At 40.3% G+C, this 19708-nt stretch overlaps 2 protein-coding genes and 1 long non-coding RNA gene across 3 annotated transcripts in view; 1 reads left to right on the forward strand and 2 right to left on the reverse strand.

Annotated features, from left to right (window-relative positions):
- Nucleotides 1-9116, reverse strand: part of LOC146468080 (uncharacterized) — a 12221-nt gene extending 3105 nt beyond the window's left edge. The window contains exons 1-3 of the mRNA XM_085125130.1: nt 8113-9116; nt 5324-6001; nt 1-157 (exon numbers count right to left, since the gene is read on the reverse strand). The exon at nt 1-157 is cut by the window's left edge and continues 885 nt beyond it. Of these exons, the coding sequence (XP_084981256.1) occupies nt 1-157; nt 5324-6001; nt 8113-8934 (1657 nt within the window). The 5' untranslated portion in view covers nt 8935-9116. The remainder of the gene's footprint in view (nt 158-5323; nt 6002-8112) is intronic.
- Nucleotides 1-19708, forward strand: part of LOC146468076 (uncharacterized) — a 63778-nt gene that overhangs the window by 27163 nt on the left and 16907 nt on the right. The window lies entirely within an intron of this gene.
- On the reverse strand, nt 11600-15166 carry LOC146468081 (kelch-like protein 26). The gene is made up of 2 exons (XM_085125030.1): nt 14245-15166; nt 11600-13046 (listed from the first exon to the last, which is right to left on the reverse strand). Exons 1-2 carry the CDS (start codon nt 15064-15066, stop codon nt 11961-11963), a joined length of 1908 nt encoding a protein of 635 aa, XP_084981156.1. The 5' UTR covers nt 15067-15166; the 3' UTR covers nt 11600-11960.

The raw sequence follows: 19708 nt of genomic DNA on the forward strand, positions 1-19708 counted from the left end.
GCCCATCAGTTATTTCTAAGCTTGCCATGGATGGAAGGGGTTGCCAAGTCTTTGTTTCAAACTCCAATTGCCTCATCTGGGTAACATACCGGTATCCGCCATGCCGCGCACCATAACTCCTATCCCACACTTGCTTAGGCAAAACGGCAGCAAGAATCTGAAATAAAAAGCACAGATATGACAAGCGGATTAAAAAGAAAAGTAATGAATACGAAACTAAGGGTGCGTTCGATTGACCCTATTCCGGAACAGGAATACATACAATGACTGCTATATGATCCCTCATGAGAGGTTTTGGAGTTGCTGGAGTAAATCGCTGTTACATTATCGTGCGTCAGCGAAAGTTTGCAGAAATGTCTTCCCAAATTTACTTAAAAAGAGAAATCTATATTATGAAAGGTGTTTGTCATCGTGGTTTAAAATGATAGATGAGTTAATCGTTTGTCTCACGATTGACTCACAAAGATGTGGAGATGTGGATTGCGACGTTTCGACCGCTATACTGCTGGTCTTCATCAGGCGATGGTGTCGACTGATTGCGTGACAGTATAAGTAGCACCTTGGCGATGTTCATTATCAAAAATACAATTTAATAATTTAAGTGGTAAAAATTTAAAACCTTTCTTAGATTAAGAAACGTGCGCCACATTAGGCTAGTTCGCACTAAAAGTACCCCGAATCGATAGAAATAAGTATGATACATCTCGCAAATAAAAAGTCTTTGGGGGTTTTCAGGAACGGATTTCAGGAGTGAAAGTTTGTCTCAAAAATGGCAAAAATGAACAGTTTACGGTGGTCTCAGTGGTTGCGGTGGTCACAGTGGTCGCAGTTGTCGCAGTGGTCGCAGTGATCACACATGAACAAGCGCAACTGGCTAGACGGATCTAGATTGGATGCTTGAATATAAATACGGACGATAGACACTGGTAACACTTGCTCTCTAACTCAGCGATCTAAACATAATTGCCTTCTCTATCCAAGTCCGTTTTACTTTGCGGCACGAATACCTTAACAAAATCATCGTAAAAGGTAAGGGACTCTACAATAATTAACAGAAGGGGGAGGAGTTCTGAAATGAGTATCATACGGCTAAAAGTTATCTTGAAGCCCCTCTGTACAAAGGCTGAAATAATTTCTTACCACCCCCCCCCCCTCCTGCTAAAGCCGATAATTTAGGTACAGCCCCACTTCCACCCCGCCCCCTATTTCCAGCTATCGTTACCACGCATTGGGCCGTGAAACCCTAGCAGAAACAACACAGTGAATTTGGAAATGAGCTACTGCCACATTTTATAACAGCTACAAAGAGGAAGCTGGTAAAGCAACTCTGGTTTGAGGGAAAAAATGTTCATTGCAGAAAGAGAGCGACCTACATTGTGAAGCAAGAACTTCACAGACAATGCAAACATTGGCCTATGTAAGGCAAAAACCACATGTTTGAAGGAAAAATTAAAACTATTAAAATATGATAGCAGAACATGACGATAGTCTCTTCAGTGACCTGACTGGTAAATTACAGACAGGGCTGTCTTACCACCCCCAGTATAACTCTAACACTATCCATGCTATAACAAATGACAGGTATTCTAGAGAATGTTACCCAGATGAGTTGCAGACCTAGATGCTGCAAAGGAAAGATACAAAGCAACATATCCCATTGGATTAAACAAAAGGAGATCTACATATAGGAGAAGGAAAGAAACTAAGAGAAAAGTCAAACGAAGAAAGGGGTAGCTGCCCGGATACTTGGACCACAGGAGGGGTGTCACCCGGAAGTGACGCGACGACCTTGCGCAACTTGTCTCGGAAACTTTCGCTACACCGATAGCTTGATAGTCTTGGCTGGTATACTCTCACAGGGTCACAGTTAGCGGGCGTCTTGGCCTGCTTCACACGCATTCATAATATAACGCCATGTCACTGTTAAGGTGAACAGAACGAGTAATCTCACACTCATCGCGAGTGCGACATGTCACGAAACAGTGATCGTGTCCAGCCGTGCGACATGAAAACACACCAGTGCATACTTCAACAAGGGCTGGGCTGGCAAACGTAACCTTTTTTTCGTGGGCCATTGAAAAATCCTCCCAGAACGTAACAACACCTTTGGCAATTCGGTTGCTTCGACCTATTGAATTATTCCTCGTGACAACTTGGACACGAGCCGCGCCCGCGACCGCTCATTACAGTTGAACATTACCAAAAACCAACCAACAGATGTAAAAATACGCCTCCCTAACAAATCAGAAACCAACGACCGAAGATACGAACTTTACACCAAAAAACCACTCACGAACTAACCGCTCAATAACGTTTTTGAGAAACAGTGAGATGTTACTGATATGCCATTAAGACAAAAATTGTGAGATATTTGCGACAATCGACTCAAAAGTGACGTTTGATTGGTTGACTACCGAGACTACCGGAAGCGACCTATTAGCCAATCAGGTACACGCTTGCAAACGGTGCGGGCCAACAGGACTAAGCTTCATTTATAGTCAAATAAGAACGCGCGACCGAGACGCACGACTGATGGAGGAGGTGGGTTGGTTGTCCCGTGTACACACATACCTTTTAGCCGGGGCGGAGGGGGGGGGGGGGGGGGAATTTTTTTTACGCCCACTTCAAGATGGAGGATACTTTCTGTGGCAGACTGGTAACTAACAAAATAACGCTCCAGTTAGCCTACATAGGACTTTGGTTAGTCCAAATAGCACGTCGGTTAGCCTAAATATCTCTTTCGTTAGCCTAATTTAGCTTAGGTAGCTTGCGGTTATCCTAAATTTGAGGTTTGGATATCTAGCCTAAAATCTGGCAGGCAGCCGTTGGTGGTCTAGTTGTAAGGTTCACGCTAAGGAACCCGACGATGCGGGTTCGAATCTTCTTGGTGTCATCTCTTCTTCTTACTTAAAAAAGTAGCTAAGTGTGATTTATAATATCCGCCATGTTGAAGTGGGTGTAAAACAATTGCGCGGGGAGGGAGGAGGAGAGGGGGGAGGATACTCCAGTCACTCATATGGTCTAAAGGGGACTCTTATTTAACGTCAGTAGAAAAGGTGTTGCTTATCAGATGTCACTAGTAGTGAGCGAATTACTGCAAACGTCAATCCTTGACTATGTTTACAATAGGGCCATTTATACGGGAGAAAATAAGACGCGTCTTATCTAAGACGCGAGCTGATCGTATAAACGGCACAAAATAAGCGTTCGTGTCTTATTTTAGACGCGACTAAAATAAGACGCGTCTAACTCTGGAACAGGAGCTTGAGCTGTTCTTATCTTGGTCGCGTCTTAAATAAGACGTGAACTTCCTCGCATAAATGGTACATGCGTCTTAAATAAGACGTGAATTACAAATGCGCTTGCGTAAGAGCGAGTGAAGCGGCACGACACGCTTCACTGACCGCTCTCAGCTCTGCAAAATGGCTTCGCAGTGTTCACAGTCCGCTTCGCAGTGTTCAAAAACACCAGCAACACCGGCAGCAAAAAGAAATGCGTGAACTACCACGGAAGGGAAGGAGTTTCTGCTTATTTGCAAAGAGAGGGCATTTGCCGAGGAGCTGGACAATTGTGTTACAGGCGCCGGTACTGAAGTTACTTCTGTTGTCACTTTTGTTTACATTCAACGTTTATCCTTTCGCAATTGGTACAGATGAAAAGTTGTTGCAAGTCGTTGCTAATTAACATGGTTGCTAATGGTAACGTCGCATGTAAACGAAACTGAATCAAAAATAAGACGCAGGTCATTTATACGTGATTTTCGCGTCTTATGCGGGACGCGATGGTATAAACGGTACAGCTCGCGTCTTATTTACGACGCGTCTTAGATAAGACGCGTCTTATTTTCTCCCGTATAAATGGCCCTAATGTTATAAATTGCAGTATTGCACATTTACCTAAATTTTTTACATCATCGAATTTGTTAGGTCAGTAAAATGTCCTGTTTGTGGTTTTGTTCCGGCCGAAATAGTTTTCAGGCATTGATTTTACGTCTTATTTTTTGTGATTTAAGTAAAGAACTCATTACGGAAAGGCAAAGTAACCCACATCAAAAAAGGATGTGCCACCCTCCAATCCTTTGAAACTCACGATGGGGGCGCGGTCATGGAAAAAAATTCGGCTCCTTTGTTATAAGAATGATCCGTGCGTCAAGTTAATCTACCCATGAAGAAGTCAAACCATAGCATTAACTTAGTTCAGTTTATTTTCAACGTTCTTAAGAAACAAATTAGCTTCTGAAAATGGATTAATGACATAACAAAGTAGCGCAATATTTACTATGCTCCGCTAAACTACATGTATAAGCAGTGTCCATGGAATGAAATGCATTCTTTTCCTCTGAAAGAACCCGGTTGATTAAAGCAGGACTGATCAATTTCAAATCCTGTTATGCCGTTCTAACGGACTTAATCTGACCAATCTCAAACTTAACTGTGACTTTTTAAAGCGAAAAGCACTTTAAAATCAAAGAAACCAAGTCTTTAGTTTATATTTCAATCCCAGCTTGTAACACTCGGATTGGCTTTTAAAACAACCGGTCTCTGTGTTTGACAAGAAAATAAAACCTTTACATTTGTCATGCCATGCTCTGCTATATTATAATACAGTGAATAAGGCGTTATTACCCTAGGCAATTTGTCTTGCATCCAGTTGTCTCGCAATCAAGTTATACGAACTGTTGCGTAGTGTAACATGCTTGCTAGTGTTACGAAATACGCAGTTTATTTTGCTGACTAGCAGATCTCAACCTGATAACCGTTTCAAGTTTTCAACAGCGTTCTCCAATAAGGGTCATCAAACACTCAGAGACTAAGAAAGTTAACGTCAGTCAACCCATTTACAAATAAATTTGGTATTGTAAAACTCTCATGTAACATACAAGGACGTGCTGACACTTGTTTTTCGTAATCCAATTTAGCGCATCTACTGAATAAACTTTTCTCAACCGAAAGCTAAGTCTCCTTTGTCCCTTTTTTTGCCTCTCCCTTTACAGAGGCTTTTTCCTCATTAGTTGCCTTGTTTTCCAAGCTTTCTTTCTTTACTGGCATATAACACAAAGTAGCATCACCTATATCACTAATTCCCTTACTTTCCCACTCGTGTAATGAAATGTGATACACCTCTCCCGGTGGGATTCTAATACCACTGTCAACTGGAAATTTGTTGATAATGAAATAAACCTTTCCCTCCACTTCCACTGCCCCAAGCTCGTTTGGGGGAATGTGCGTTTGGTCAACAACAAACCACTTGTTGGTTTCCTCACCATAAACTTCTAATGGTGCAGGGTCCCCATATTCGTTTGGAATGATTTTATCTGTTAAACTATCGTTACTACAAGAAATCTTCCCACCAGCGACATAAAGTTTGTTGCTATCCACAAAGAGACTGGATCCAAAGTGAGGGGAGGAGGTTGATGCCTTTTGTTTCCATTCATTCTTTTGGGGATCAAAACAATGAAACACAGCTGAACATGTTCAGTTGTCAACCCTTGCGTATCAACTATGCAACACCCATGAAGTACATAGATTTTAGATTTCATAACGACTGCTGCTACATTAATCAACCGCTTATTTTGGTTGTTACTTTTCTGCAAAAAAGGCAATTTTGAACCACTCTGCCATTGTTTCTGTGCCAAACTGTACCTCTGGGGTGGATCAGTGTCACTGATTGCATATATATGTTCATTAACATAACACAAACAGTTTATCATGTGGCCATAGCTCATTGATGAGCTCTGAAAACGTGGGAGTGTCTCCCACGTGTTATTAACAACATGGTAACGGTAAATGTCACCGGACCTGAATGACTGGTTTTCCGCAGCTACATACAAGTAATTTCCAACATACTCTACACAAAGAAATTCACAAGTTTCCTCAGAACCTAAGGTTAAGCTTGCCATGGACGGTAGGAGTTTCCACGTTTTTGTTTCAAAGTCAAAATACCCTGCCTGAGTAGCAGTTGACTTGTCATCTTGTTGTTGTGGGAAAATAGCAACAAGAACCTGAAATATGAAAGCACTGAAAGTAAGACAAGAAATTACACGGAATTAGCTCACTAAAAACGACAAGAATACCGGTAAAGGATCAGCTATGAAAGTCTTACGAATAGGAAACAGACTAGAACCAAAGAAGGATACTTAACAGACAGTGATCAACTTAAGTCTAACCACAGGTAACAGAAGGGGAATATGAGAGTTCGAGCTGAAACTGCTCAAATTCGATCGAAAAATAACAAACAATTTCCTGTAAGGATTGTAAGGCTGACAAAGCTTGTTGGGTGTATATTACGTGTTTTTATTTTTTTTTCTATGCCTTTGCAATTGTCATTCTTTGTAATTTTCTTCCAAGCGGTTGGTCAAAGTCATCGATCTTACTTACGGTTAGCAGTAGTACTTTAGATGATCATGGCCAACCAAATGTTGATTAAAATCGCTCAAATCGGCCTCGGGAGCTCAAAGAAGCGCAAAAAAAAAAAATAAATAAACAAAACCCACACGGTAATCTCACTCTGATGTAATGTTTACTTAATTTAAACACGGAGAATCATCAGTTTAGCTAAAAAGTATATGTATGCGTTTAAAAAAATGCTTACAACTGTACTACAAGATCGCCATGTGGGAATCCGCTAATTCAGATACCTGCCTGATGTTTCGTTTAAAGTGCCCAACAGAGCTGCAGTGGCGTCCTTCATTTTAATTATTGTAGGGTTTAGAGGGAAAATGTTTCATTATTTTTCCGTAGAAAATCTTTACTATAAACGATTTGATTCATTTTGCTCAGTAAACAATAGACGGGAGTTACAGGCTGTGATTGTATGAGCTTATGCACGCTTGACTTCACGGCTTGAACAATTTTCATTTATCGGCTAACGATTTGAAATTTATCAGAATTTATAATATATCTTTTACATTGTGTGTATTCGGTGTGAAACAGGATAAATCGGCCGGTACCCAACGAGAATATTTGAGGTTCTTCAGATGTCCGGTTTTCCGTTTTCTCAGATCCTTTACGGGAATTTGAAACTGAAGGCATATTTGTGTACGTTAGATACAACCTTTGATCAGTCCAGATTCTTTAACTGAATTTTTAAGCCTGCATAAAATTAGTTTAGGAAATAGATCCTTAGCCCCTGAATTTGCTAGTTTTTTTGTTGCTTTTTGAGTTGTGACGAATGTGAAACATGATCCTAGCTGCTTTGTTTCAGAAAACGCTAGCTTTTGTTCACAATTCAGTCTTTAATTCTAAAGTGATTTCATACCCTCCGAACAGATATTACGCGGGATGCCCCGAGGGGGCATACCGTGTCTAAAAACGGGACGATTTCTTTTTCCTCGTAGCCACAAATCTGTATATTAATTTGTTCATTAAACTCTCCCCTCTCCTACTCGGGATGTATTGTTCTGATTGTCTTCAACAAAAGCAGGCCAATCAAAATCCATTCTTGTCGCTTATATTGCGAGGGAGGGGACCCACTCAGCCCTACCTGTGTGACGTCAACGCATCATTTGATATATTTATCAAAAACGGATTAAATTTGTGGCGCGATATTGTTAACATGTTGTGGACTCAAGTGTGCCCTTTTCAAACGGAAATTTCACCATTTTGAAGCGGTGAATCGAAAGAATAACTTCTAAGAAGCACTCGACATCTAAAACGGTGGAAATTGGAGAGTTCCTGGCGAAGGAATCGTGCTTTCTTTGACAGTCTTAGACGACGATTGCAGACAGAAAAGAGGTCATTGAGAAGCTTACGTTATCGCAATGGAATTCCCGCAATTTCCCTTGAAACCCTGAGCACAAGGGAAACAACGTAACGCTATCGTCGTGACTCAAACTATTCCATTAGCAAACATACAGTTGGAATAAATGAATCAGCCGCAGCATCACGCGTAATGCCAGTATAGCAGGCATCTTGTTTATCGAAAAGAATCGTTGAATGCCCCAGGCTAAATGCAAACTGAACTGAATGAGGCTTATATTCAGGGGATTCAGAGAAATGTTGCTCGTGTACAATACTCATAAATTATCTGAACTGATCCTGATTACCTGTTACGCACACAAATATAAATAGCAGAATGCATCATGCAAGGCTTATGTTAGATCTCTATTCTCACCGGGCTCATTGCGCGTGGCTTTGTTTTCTCTACGGCAAACTTTGAGTTGAGGGAAGGAATCTCGGTATGCAGTAGTGCTTGCGAAACAAATGCTTGAATCTCGGGCACTTCTTGCATCTCCTCTGCACTTAGCTCTCTTAGCACTTCCTTGATGTCCACTAGCCCCAGGCGAACCGCTCCGATAACTTTGGCCGCCTCTGCCATCCTCTCTTCCTTCTTGTATTTGATCCACTGCATCACTGATTTGAAGACGAAGCTCTCTAAAGGAGCATTGAGGTCATCTCGACTGAGAAGCTTCAGCAACTGATCTTCGTCAATATGCGACAAGAATTCTTCAGTTTCACAGATGTCCTTGTACATCGAGGCCATCTTGCGTTGCGTAGCTTCTTGTAGGTTTTTCAGACCGTGTACATCAGCAAATGTAGAAAGCTGACGATACGTTTGGACATCAAGTCGGCGCTGAACAAGTTCGTTGTCCAATACATCACAACACTGTTGAACAATGCTTGAGACTTGAAGATGGTTAGCGGTAGTGAGAATTTTAAACACATCTTTCGTTTCAGTCATCAAGAGTTGCCCGCGATAAATGGAGTCCAATATTATCCTCAATGCGTATCCAGAAATGTTTTCATCTTTGAGTTCGATGACTTCTTGTTTGGATTCCTTCATTCCACCAGTAAACATGGCGTAGAAATAATCGCTTTCCGCAGCGAGAACATTACGGTGAGCTGGAAACACGTCTTCACCCACTCCCAATCGCACGTCAATGAATTGTTCTTGTTCTCTGAACTTCGCAAACTTGGACAAAAGACGAGCAGCCATCTTGGATGGCTTGTAAAGCTTTCAGCAGGCTGATAGAGACAGCGCCCAAATATTTGTTTGGTCGTGCTTGACTGCTTGATAACTCGGTCAAGCGACGCAGGTTTTATTTTTGGCGTTGGTGAACAAGAAGAGCGGGGTGGGAGAGAAAGAAGTTCAAGCAACCCGTCTGGTGCAACGTTTTCCATGAAAGCGTTTACTTCTCAAATCTCTCCGAACTTTAAGGCCAACCGAAGGCATGGAGACTTTCCTCTCTAACATCTGTCTTATTGGGACGATCGGCTGTTCTTAAAATTTTCAGTTTTCTCTCTCTGTAATCAATACAAATCTGTAATGTTGAATTTTTCCTCGGTCAGGTTGTTCATTAAGGCTAAGTAATACAGGCCACATTTTCTTTCAACTTGTCGCGCAAAATTGTTGCATTGCAAGTTGCAATTATTTGTTGCCCGTATTATTACCTCCGCGCGCAACAATTTTTTTCAAATTCAACATAAAAACGTCTTCGCTATTTCTATTATTTGCAACAGGAAAATTTATTCAGTACCCCTTCCCAGTTCACCCCGCCCCCAAAACCACATGTTTGGAGGAAAAATTGAAACTATTAAAAATATGATAGCAGAACATAACGATAGTCTCTTCAGTGATCTGACGGGCAAATTACAGACAGGGCTGTCTTGCCACCCCCAGTATAACTCTGAAACTATCCATGCAATAACAATTGACAGGTATTCTAACGAATGTTACAAAGCTGATTGGACGTCTTGCCCTGCCTCACATGCTCACATTCATAATGTGACGCCATGTCCTTGTTAAGGTGACACTTCAAGATGGAGGATACTTTCTGTGGCAGACTGGTAACTAACAAAATAAAGCTCCGGTTAGCCTACATAGGACAGTTTGGTTAGTCCAAATAGCACGCCGGTTAGCCTAAATATCTCTTCAGTTAGCCTTATTTAGCTTAGGTAGCTTGCGGTTAACCTAAATTTGAGGTTTGGATATCTAACCAAAAATCTGGCAGGCAGTCGTTGGTACCAGTGGCAAGGTTCACGCTAGGGAATCCGACGACGCGGGTTAGACTCTTCTTGGGGTCATTTCTTTTTCTAACTTAAAAAAGGAGCCAAATGTGATTTATAGTTTCCGCCATGTTGAAATGGGCGTAAAAAAATTGCGCAGGGAAGGGAGGGGTGAGGGGGAGGAGGATACTCCAGTCACTCATATGGTCTAAATGGTCTAAAGGGGACTCATATTTAACGTCAGCAGAAAAGGTGTTGCTTATTAGATGACACTAGAGGTGAGCGTCTTACTGTAAACGTCAACCCTTGACCATCTTTAGTAAACAATTATTCACCAAAGTGGAGGTGAATAGTGATGAAAATTTACCGAGCCGTGAAGCAGCAATATACCGACAAATGGTGGGAAATTTTAAAGCTAGCGCGCCGCGCGGTAAGGGATTTCTTATTGCAGAAAGATTTTTCTCCCTTTCTTGCGGACAAATAAAACTTCTGGAGGCACTTGTTTAGTTGCTCCGTGTCTTTTCTTTGACTGCACTATGAAATTTCTTCTGTTTTTGAAACCATGCTGCAATAAACATTAGATGTTTCATTGTTTACATTGTAATTATAGTGCTCGACAGTTTTCGTAAACAATACATTGTATTTTTATTTTTCACCTAAGAATATAAGGCTTGAAAGATTAAATAACTTACCATGTAATGCCGTCAAACCAAACTTTGTTGCCATTTTTGTAATTTTTGTAACAGCCGCCTCGTTTATCGAAATAATTTCCTCTAAAAGTGACTGTAGCGAAATAGGAAGCCATCTTGTTTCTCTTCGGCTGCTTGGAAGTGAATAGTACTTAGCTAATCACCTCCGAGCCAGCCAATCAGCGCGCGCGAAAAAGCACTAGTCACTTGAGTAGTATACACTAAAATGTTATAAATTCCAGTAATTTGCACATTTACGTAAATTTTTTACATCATCGAATTTGTTCGGACAGTAAAATGTCCTGGTTGTGGTTTTGTTCCAGCCGAAATAGTTTTCAGGCATTGATTTTACATCCTACGTTTTGTTATTTAAGTAAAGAACTCATTACGGAAAGACAAAGTAACCTACATCAAAATAGGACGTGCCACCCTCCAATCCTTTGAAACTCACGATGGGGGCGCGGTCAGGGAAAAAAATTCGGCTCCTTTGTTATAAGAATGATCCCCGCATCGAATTAATCTACCCATGAAGAAGTCAAGCAATAGCATTAACTTGGGTCAGTTTATTTTCAACGTTCTTACGAATTAAATTAGCTTCTGAAACTGGATTAAATGAGATAACAAAGTAACGCAATATTTACAATGCTCTGCTAAACTACATGTATAAGCAGTGTCCATGGAATGAAATACAGTCTTTTCCTTTAAAAGAGCCCGGTTGATTAAAGCAGGACTGATTAATTTCAAACTGATCCCGTTATGCCGTTGTAACGGACTTAATCTGACCAATCTCAAACTTAACTGTGACCTTTTAAAGCGAAAAGCACTTCAGTTAAAATAAAAAAAAACAAGTCTATAGTTTATACTTTAATCCAGCTTGTAACACTCAGGTTGGCTTTTAAAACAACCAGTCTCTGTGTTTGACAAGAAAATAAACCTTTAAATTTGTCATGCCTTGCTCTGCTATATTATAATACAGTGAATAAGGCGTTATTACACTAGGCAATTTGCCTTGCATCCAGTTGTCTCGCAATCAAGTTATACATGCTTGCTAGTGTTACAACGCCTTTAAATACTTAATGATGAAATACGCAGTTTATTCTGCTGACTAACAGATCTCAACCTGATAACCGTTTTTAGTTTTCAACAGCGTTCTCCAATAAGGGTAATCAAAACTCAGAGAGTAAGAAAGTTAACGTTAGTCAATCAACCCATTTACAAATAATTTTGGTTTTGTAAAACTCTCATGCAACATACAAGGACGTGCTGACACCTGTTTTTCGTAATGCAATTTAGAGCATCTACTGAATAAACTTTTCTCAACCGAAAACTAAGTCTCCTTTGTCCCTTTTTTCGCCTCTCCCTTTACGGAGGCTTTTTCTTCATTAGTTGCCTTGTTTTCCAAGCTTTCTTTCTTTACTGGCATATAACACAAGACAGCATTACCTATTTCTCTAATTCTTATACTTTCCCACTCATGTAATGAAATGTGATACACCTCTCCCGGTGGGATTCTAATACCACTGTCAACTGGAAATTTGTTGATAATGAAATAAACCTTTCCCTCCACTTCCACTGCCCCGAGCTCGTTTGGGGGAATGTGAGTTTGGTCAACAACAAACCACTTGTTGGTTTCCTCACTGTAAACTTCTACTGGTGCAGGTTTCCCAGATGGATATTTAACATTACTCTCTATCCAATAAGAAATCTTCCCACCAGCGACATAAAGTTTGTTGTTATCCACAAAGAGAGTGGATCCAAAGTGAGGGGAGGAGGTTGATGCCTTTTGTTTCCATTCATTCTTTTCTGGATCAAAACAATGAAACACAGCTGTTTGGGCTGTCAACCCCCGACCTTCGTTTCTGTAACACCCATGAAGTACATATATTTTAGATTTCATAACGACTGCTGCTACATTACATAACGCATCTCGGTTGTTACTTTTCTTCAAAAAAGGTAATTTTGAACCACTCTGCCATTGGTTCTGAGCCAAACTGTACCTCTGGGGCGGATCAGTGTTACTGATTGCATATAAATATTCATTAACATAACACAGACAGTTTATCATTCGGCCATAGCCCAATGATGAGCTCTTAAAACGTGGGAGTGTCTCCCACACGTTATTAACAACATGGTAACGGTAAATGACACCGGATTCGCCGTACAAGTAGGCAGCTACATACAAGTAATTTCTAACATACTCTGTACAAAGAAATTTGAAAGTTTCCCTGCATGGTCGGAGTTCCTGTAAACTTAAGAGTACGCTTGCCCTGAACGACGGTGGGAGTTCCTGAGAAACTAAGGTTAAGCTCGCCATGGACGGTAGGGGTTTCCACGTTTTTCTTTCAAAGTCAAAATACCTCGTCTGAGTAGCAGCTGACTTGTCACCTTCTTTCAGGAAAATAGCAACAAGAACCTGAAATAAGAAAGCACCGAAAATGAGACAAGATAATTACACGGAAGTAGCTCATTAAAAACGACAACAATACCGGCAAAGGATCAGTTACGAAAGTCTTACGAATATGAAACAAACTAGAACCAAAGAAGGATACTACACTGGCAGACAGTGATCCACTTAAGTCTAACCACAGGTAACCGAAGGGGAACATGAGAGTTCGAGCTCAAAACTGCTCAAATTCGATCGAAAATTAACAAAACAATTTCCTATAATGATTGTAAGCCTGACAAAGCTTGTTGGGTGTATATTATATGTGTTTTTCTCTGTGCTTTTGACAATTGTCGTTCTTTGAAATTTTGTTCCAAGCGGTTGGTCAAAGTCATCGACCTAACTTACGGTTAGCAGTAGTACTTTAGATGATCATGGCCAACCAAATGTTGATTAAAATCGCTCAAATCGGCCTTGGGAGCTCAAAGAAGCGCAAAAAAAAAAACACTCAACAAAACCCACAAGGTAATCTCACTCCGATGTAATGTTTACTTTACTTATTTAAACACGGAGGGAGAATCATCAGTTCAGCTAAGAAATATATATATACGTTTATAAAAATGCTTACAACTGTACTACGAGATTGCCATGTGGGAATCCGCATAGTCAGATACCTGCCTGATGTTTCGTTTAAAGTGCCCAACAGAGCTGGCGTCCTCTATTTTAATTATTGTAGGGTTTTGAGAGAAAATTTTTCATTATTTTTCCATAGAAAATCTTTACTATAAACGATTTGATTGCATTTTGCTCGGTAAACAACCGGACTGAAGTTCAAGGCTCTGATTGTATGAGCTTATGCACGCTTGACTTCGCGGATTTATAATATATTTTTTACCGATTGTATGTATTCGGTGTGACTTGAGAATGAGCAAAAGTTTGCGGCAGGATAAAACGGCCGGCAGTACTTCAAATGTCCGATTTTCCGTTTTCTAAGATCCTTTACGGGCATTTGAAAGGCATATTTGTGCACGTTAGATACAACCTTTGATCAGTCCAGATTCTTTAATTGAATTTTTAAGCCGGCATAAAATTGGTTTAGGAAATAGATCCTTATCCCCTCAATTTGCCAGCTTTTTTGTTGCTTTTTGAGTTGTGACGAATGTGAAACATGATCCTAGCTATAGCAGAATGCGTCACACAAGGCTTACGTTAAATCTCTGATTCTTACCGGGCTCATTGAGCGTGGCTTTGTTTTCTCTACGGCAAACTTTGAGTTGAGGGAAGGAATCTGGGAATGCAGTAGTGCCTGCGAAACAAGTGCTTCAATCTCGGGCACCTCTTGCATCTCCTCTGCACTTAGCTCTCTTATTACTTCCTTGATGTCCACCAGCCCCAGGCGAACCGCTCCGATAACTTTAGCCGCCATTGCCATCCTCTCTTCCTTCTTGTATTTGATCCACTGCATCACTGATTTGAAGACGAAGCTCTCTGAAGGAGCACTGAGGTCATCTCGACTGAGAAGCTTCAGCAACTGATCTGCGTCAATGTACGACAAGAATTCTTCAGTTTCACAGATGCCCTTGTACATCGAGGCCATCTTGCGTTGCGTAGCTTCTTGTAGGTTTTTCAGACCGTGGACATTAGCAAATGTAGAAAGCTGTCGATACGTTTGGACATCAAGTTGACGCTGAACAAGTTCGCTGTCCAATACATCGCAACACTGTTGAACAATGCTTGGGACTTGAAGATGGTTAGCAGTAGTGAGAATTTTAAACACATCTTTCGTTTCAGTCATCAAGAGTTGCCCGCGATAAATGGAGTCCAATATTATCCTCAAAGCGTCTCCAGAAATGTTTTCATCTTTGAGTTCGATGACTTCCTGGTTCGATTCCTTCATCCCACCAGTAAACATGGCGTAGAAATAATCGCTTTCCGCAGCGAGAACATTACGGTGAGCTGGAAACACGTCTTCACCCACTTTCAATCGCACGTCAATGAATTGTTCTTGTTCTCTGAACTTCGCAAACTTGGACAAAAGACGAGCAGCCATCTTGGATGGCTTGTAAAGCTTTCCACAGGCTGACGGAGGCAGCGCCTAAAAATTTGTTTGCGTGATCGCGTGTCTCGGTAACCAAGCACCAATCAGGTCATATTTTTTACGTTCGGTGAGAAGCAGGGGGGAGGGGAGGGCAGCTGATGGTTTTTTTTTTTTTTTTTTTTTTTTTATACATCTAATTTTAACAATATTGTGAAGCGCAACTAAATATATCCATATAGAGGTTTTCGCTATATAAATTATTATTATTATTATTATTATTATTATTATTATTATTATTATTATTATTATCCATGGCCGGATTTTTGAAAAGGTGGCCAATGGTTTACATGTAACCATGATGCACTGTCACAGAACAACGATATAAGTTTTGGTTATCATGGAAGGAAATGTACTGCCAAATTTTCTTTGAGAAACTGACTCTTTCTGATACCACTGTGTGATTAATGTCAGAGGCACCAATCACATAAAAGAATTTTCTTCAGACCTGCATGCCTGGTGATGGCGATGGGTGCTTTTCATTGGTGCACGTGTCGTCCGCGTGTCTGTATCTATTTGGTACTGGTAAATATGGTTTCCCCTTCAAAATGCAAGCAATGATTTCCAGTTTACATTGTGGACGAATGGTTAGAGTCGTCTGTCAAGAATTATAAAAGGTCTATAATTTGCTATTTGCAGTCTTTCGTTTTCTTTTCTCCATTTTGCTGTATTTTCAGACACTCCTAGGCCACTTTTAATTGCATAAAAACAAGATAAAAGAGTGTTTTTCTTGCTGATTTTCGTGATTCGGGAATATGAAATAGTGATATCCGTGTTTCATGATTCGTTGTTGTTTCGGCTCGTGAACCGTGCCAGAGACCCCCCCCCCCCCCCCCCCCCCCTGTACGACTCTCTTCGCAAATCTCTCCTAACTTTAAGGTCAACCTATGCAGACGTTCCTCTCCTTTAGAGACACTTTTTGGGTGACACCAAGATTTAACATCACGCAATGAAAATCATGTTTTGTAAGGATGTGAAATTTATTGTGGCGTATGCCCACTGAACAGTTTGATATTGAGTCTCCGTTTGCCTTAAGGGCTGGTTTAATTCTTACCAGGAAAGAAAAAAGTCTAGATTATTTCATTGTGAATCTGTTCGTAAGTAATTCGTTCCAAGATCTCCACATTAATGGAGACTTGCCATTAATCAGGGGCTGACCCAACGAGATAAACAAGTACTTAAAATGCTGTCTCCTCAGGTGTTCCTTGATCGAAATATGCGCTTTTAAAGTCATAGTTGTATCAGCTAATACAGATTGAGCTGTTCGGGAGCTTTAGCTGAAAGTTAAAGTTGTAGAAAGTTTCCGGGATTGGAAATTTTATTTCTAGAATTCCAGAATTTTTAGCTGTTGTTTGTTTTATGAAAATGCTAACTGACCCTTTTTCACATTTTAACGAAATTTTTGTCCCATTCGAAAACGAAATGAATTAGTTTTCCAGTGCACGTTACGATATTATGAACATGCATTTTGCCGACGAAAACTGCTTATTTTATCAATGCGACTAAATTCAAATTTTCGAGCCGATTAAGTCACTCGGAACAAATATCCACCGAAATGAACCATTGATTGCCCCTGAGTATTCTATAGTTCATCCTAAAGTTAATCGAAGTGAAGAGCAGGGTGTGAAGCGAAATCAAAATTGCTGAGATACGCAGATAGGTTAGTCGGGTTAATTAATACAGACAAAGGAATCATCAGTGCCATTAACAATTCTTTAGTTCAGTTTATTTGAAACGTAGTTACAAAACATGTTGAACTCGATTTTGTGGGACACAAACTAATATTTACTACAAACAGGTAATATTTATAAATGCCGACGCTTGGCTAACTACGTACACATCACTCACTGAATGCAATTTTACCGCAATGATTAAAGAGTAAATGGGGTCCAATCCACGAATCAGCGATTTAGAGCCAATTTAAATTCTGCTTTAAAACATTTCTGGGGAAAAAATGGGCTTTTAAACTTAAAAGTTCAGTTATAGATGTCCTTTATTTTCACCTTAATCTTAACTAATCCTTATCACGGTTTTTAACTAATCTCATCCCTTTATAACAAGAAATGGAAGAAAATAAATCCCTGTTTAGCGAGCCTTGCAAGGCTATTAAACTTGAACTTAACACTTAAACTGGACATAATTAAGATTATACGCCATATAAACCTACTCTCAACGCACAAGTCAAACACGTTAATTTAAAACTTTCTGTTTAATATTGTATTACTATTGTTATGGTCTTAATTATTTCTATTATTATTGTAATTTTTTTAGCATTTATATTTCACTGTAATTTGTTACAAGTTCATTTCACACTGAAGATGGCAGAGGCAACTGCCGAAACATGTCTGTTATAAAACTCAGGAGTGTCGTGTTTTTCATAAAATTAATTTCCTCACTGCTTTTATCTAGACCAAACAGCCTTTAATGGTGCGTTGAAGATTCAGGACTTACTGAGTTGAAATCCCGGGCCTATCAGTTGCAAAGGTCAGTGAATTCTTCTTGTTATCTGAACTTCGCAAACTTGGACAAAAGACGAGCAGCCATCTTGAATGGCTTGTAAAGCTTGCCGCAGGCTGACGGAGGCAGCGCCCAAATATTTGTTTGATCGTGCTTGACTGCTTGATAACTCATTCACGCGACGCAGGTCGTTGGTGAACAAGAAGAGCGGGGTGGGAGAGAAAGAAGTTCAAGCAACCCGTCTGGTGCAACGTTTTCCATGAAAGCGTTTACTTCGCAAATGGAGACTTTCCTCTCTGAGCTCTGTCTTATTGTGACTATCAGCTGTTCTTAAAATTTTCAGCTTTCTCTCTATGTTGAATTTTTCCTCGGTCAGGTTGTCCATTAACGCCAAGTAATACGGGCCACATTTTCTTTCAACTTGTCGCGTAACAATGTTGCATCGCAAGTTGCTGTTTGTTGCCCGTATTACCACCTCTGCGCGCAACAACTTTTTCATGTTCAACGTAAAAAAGTAGACGCTCTTTCTACTTTTTGCAACAGGAAAATTTGTTCAGCACCCCTTCCCAGTTCACCCCACCCCAAAAACCGCATGTTTGGAGGAAAAATTGAAACTATTAAAAATATGATAGCAGAACATAACGATAGTCTCTTCAGTGTCCTGACGGGCAAATTACAGGCATGGCTGTCTTACCACCCCCAGTATAACTCTGAAACTATCCATGCAATAACAATTGACAGGTATTCTAAAGAATGTTACAAAGCTGAACCCTGCTTCACATGCTCACATTCATAATGTGGCGCCATGTCACTGTTAAGGTGACACTTCAAGATGGAGGATACTTTCTGTGGCAGACTGGTTATTAACAAAATAAAGCTCCGGGTAGCCTACATAGGACAGTTTGGTTAGTCCAAATAGCACGCCGGCTAGCTAAACTTGTATCTCTTCAGTTAGCCTTATTTAGCTTAGGTAGCTTGCGGTTAGCCTAAACTTGAGGTTTGGATATCTAACCAAAAATCTGGCAGGCAGTCGTTGGTAGTCTAGTCGTAAGGTTCACACCAGGGAATCCGACGACGCGGGTTCGACTCTTCTTGGGGTCATCTCTTCTTCTGACTTAAAGTGCCCCTGGGACGAAAATTTCATTTTCCATCTTTTTGCATTTTCGTGTAGAATATGACCTTCTTACTCATGTTACCAAATTTCAATCCTTTACGGCGATTGGAAGTATTTTTTTTTTGTTTTTAGCTTTTTATTCGAGATTTCACGGCCGCCATTACTTGGCCCTGTTTCGGAAGTTGAGGCTCAAATTACAGGAAGTGACGTCATTGGCTCAACACGAAAAATTCCACATGGCTAATTTTCATATGGATTCTATTTCATAAACTGTATTCTGCTGTTGCGAACTAAATAACAGCAGAATACAGAAAATGCAAAAAGATGGAAAATGAAATTTTCGTCCCAGGGGCACTTTAAAAAAAGTAGCTAAGTGTGATCTATAGTATCCGCCATGTTGAAATGGGCGTAAAACATTGCGCGGAGAGGGAGGGGTGAGGGGGAGGAGGATACTCCAGTCACTCATATGGTCTAAAGGGGACTCATATTTAACGTCAGCAGAAAAGGTGTTGCTTATTAGATGACACTAGAGGTGAGCGTCTTACTGTAAACGTCAACCCTTGACCATGTTTAGTAAACAGTTATTCACCAAAGTGGAGGTGAATAGTGATGAATATTTACCGAGTCGCGAAGTGGCAATATACCGACAAATGGTGGGAAATTTAAAATCTAGCGCGCCGCGCGGTAAGGGATTTCTTATTGCAGAAAGATTTTTCTCCCTTTCTTGCGGACAAATAAAACTTCTGGAGGCACTTGTTTAGTTGCTCCGTGTCTTTTCTTTGACTGCAGTATGAAATTTGTTCTGTTGTTGAAACCATGCTGCAATTAAACATTAGATGTTTCATTGTTTACATTGTTTATTATAGTGCTCGACAGTTTTCGTAAACAATGCATTATATTTTTATTTTTCGCCTTAGATTATGAGGTTTGAAAGATTATATAACTTACCATGTAATGCCGTCAAACCAAACTTTGTTGCCATTTTTGTATTTTTTGTAACAGCCGCCTCGTTTATCGAAATAATTT

The sequence above is a fragment of the Pavona decussata genome, unplaced genomic scaffold (genome assembly GCF_977016875.1).
Source record: "Pavona decussata unplaced genomic scaffold, jaPavDecu1.1 SCAFFOLD_133, whole genome shotgun sequence".
Classification (NCBI taxonomy): Eukaryota; Metazoa; Cnidaria; class Anthozoa; order Scleractinia; family Agariciidae; genus Pavona; species Pavona decussata.

Coding starts and splice junctions, on each gene's coding strand:
- LOC146468081 (XM_085125030.1), bottom strand. CDS start 15,066: ATGGCTGCTCGTCTTTTGTCCAAGTTTGCGAAGTTCAGAGAACAAGAA. Junction 13,047..14,244: donor AGCCACGCTCAATGAGCCCG/GTAAGAATCAGA, acceptor TTCTTATTTCAG/GTTCTTGTTGCTATTTTCCT.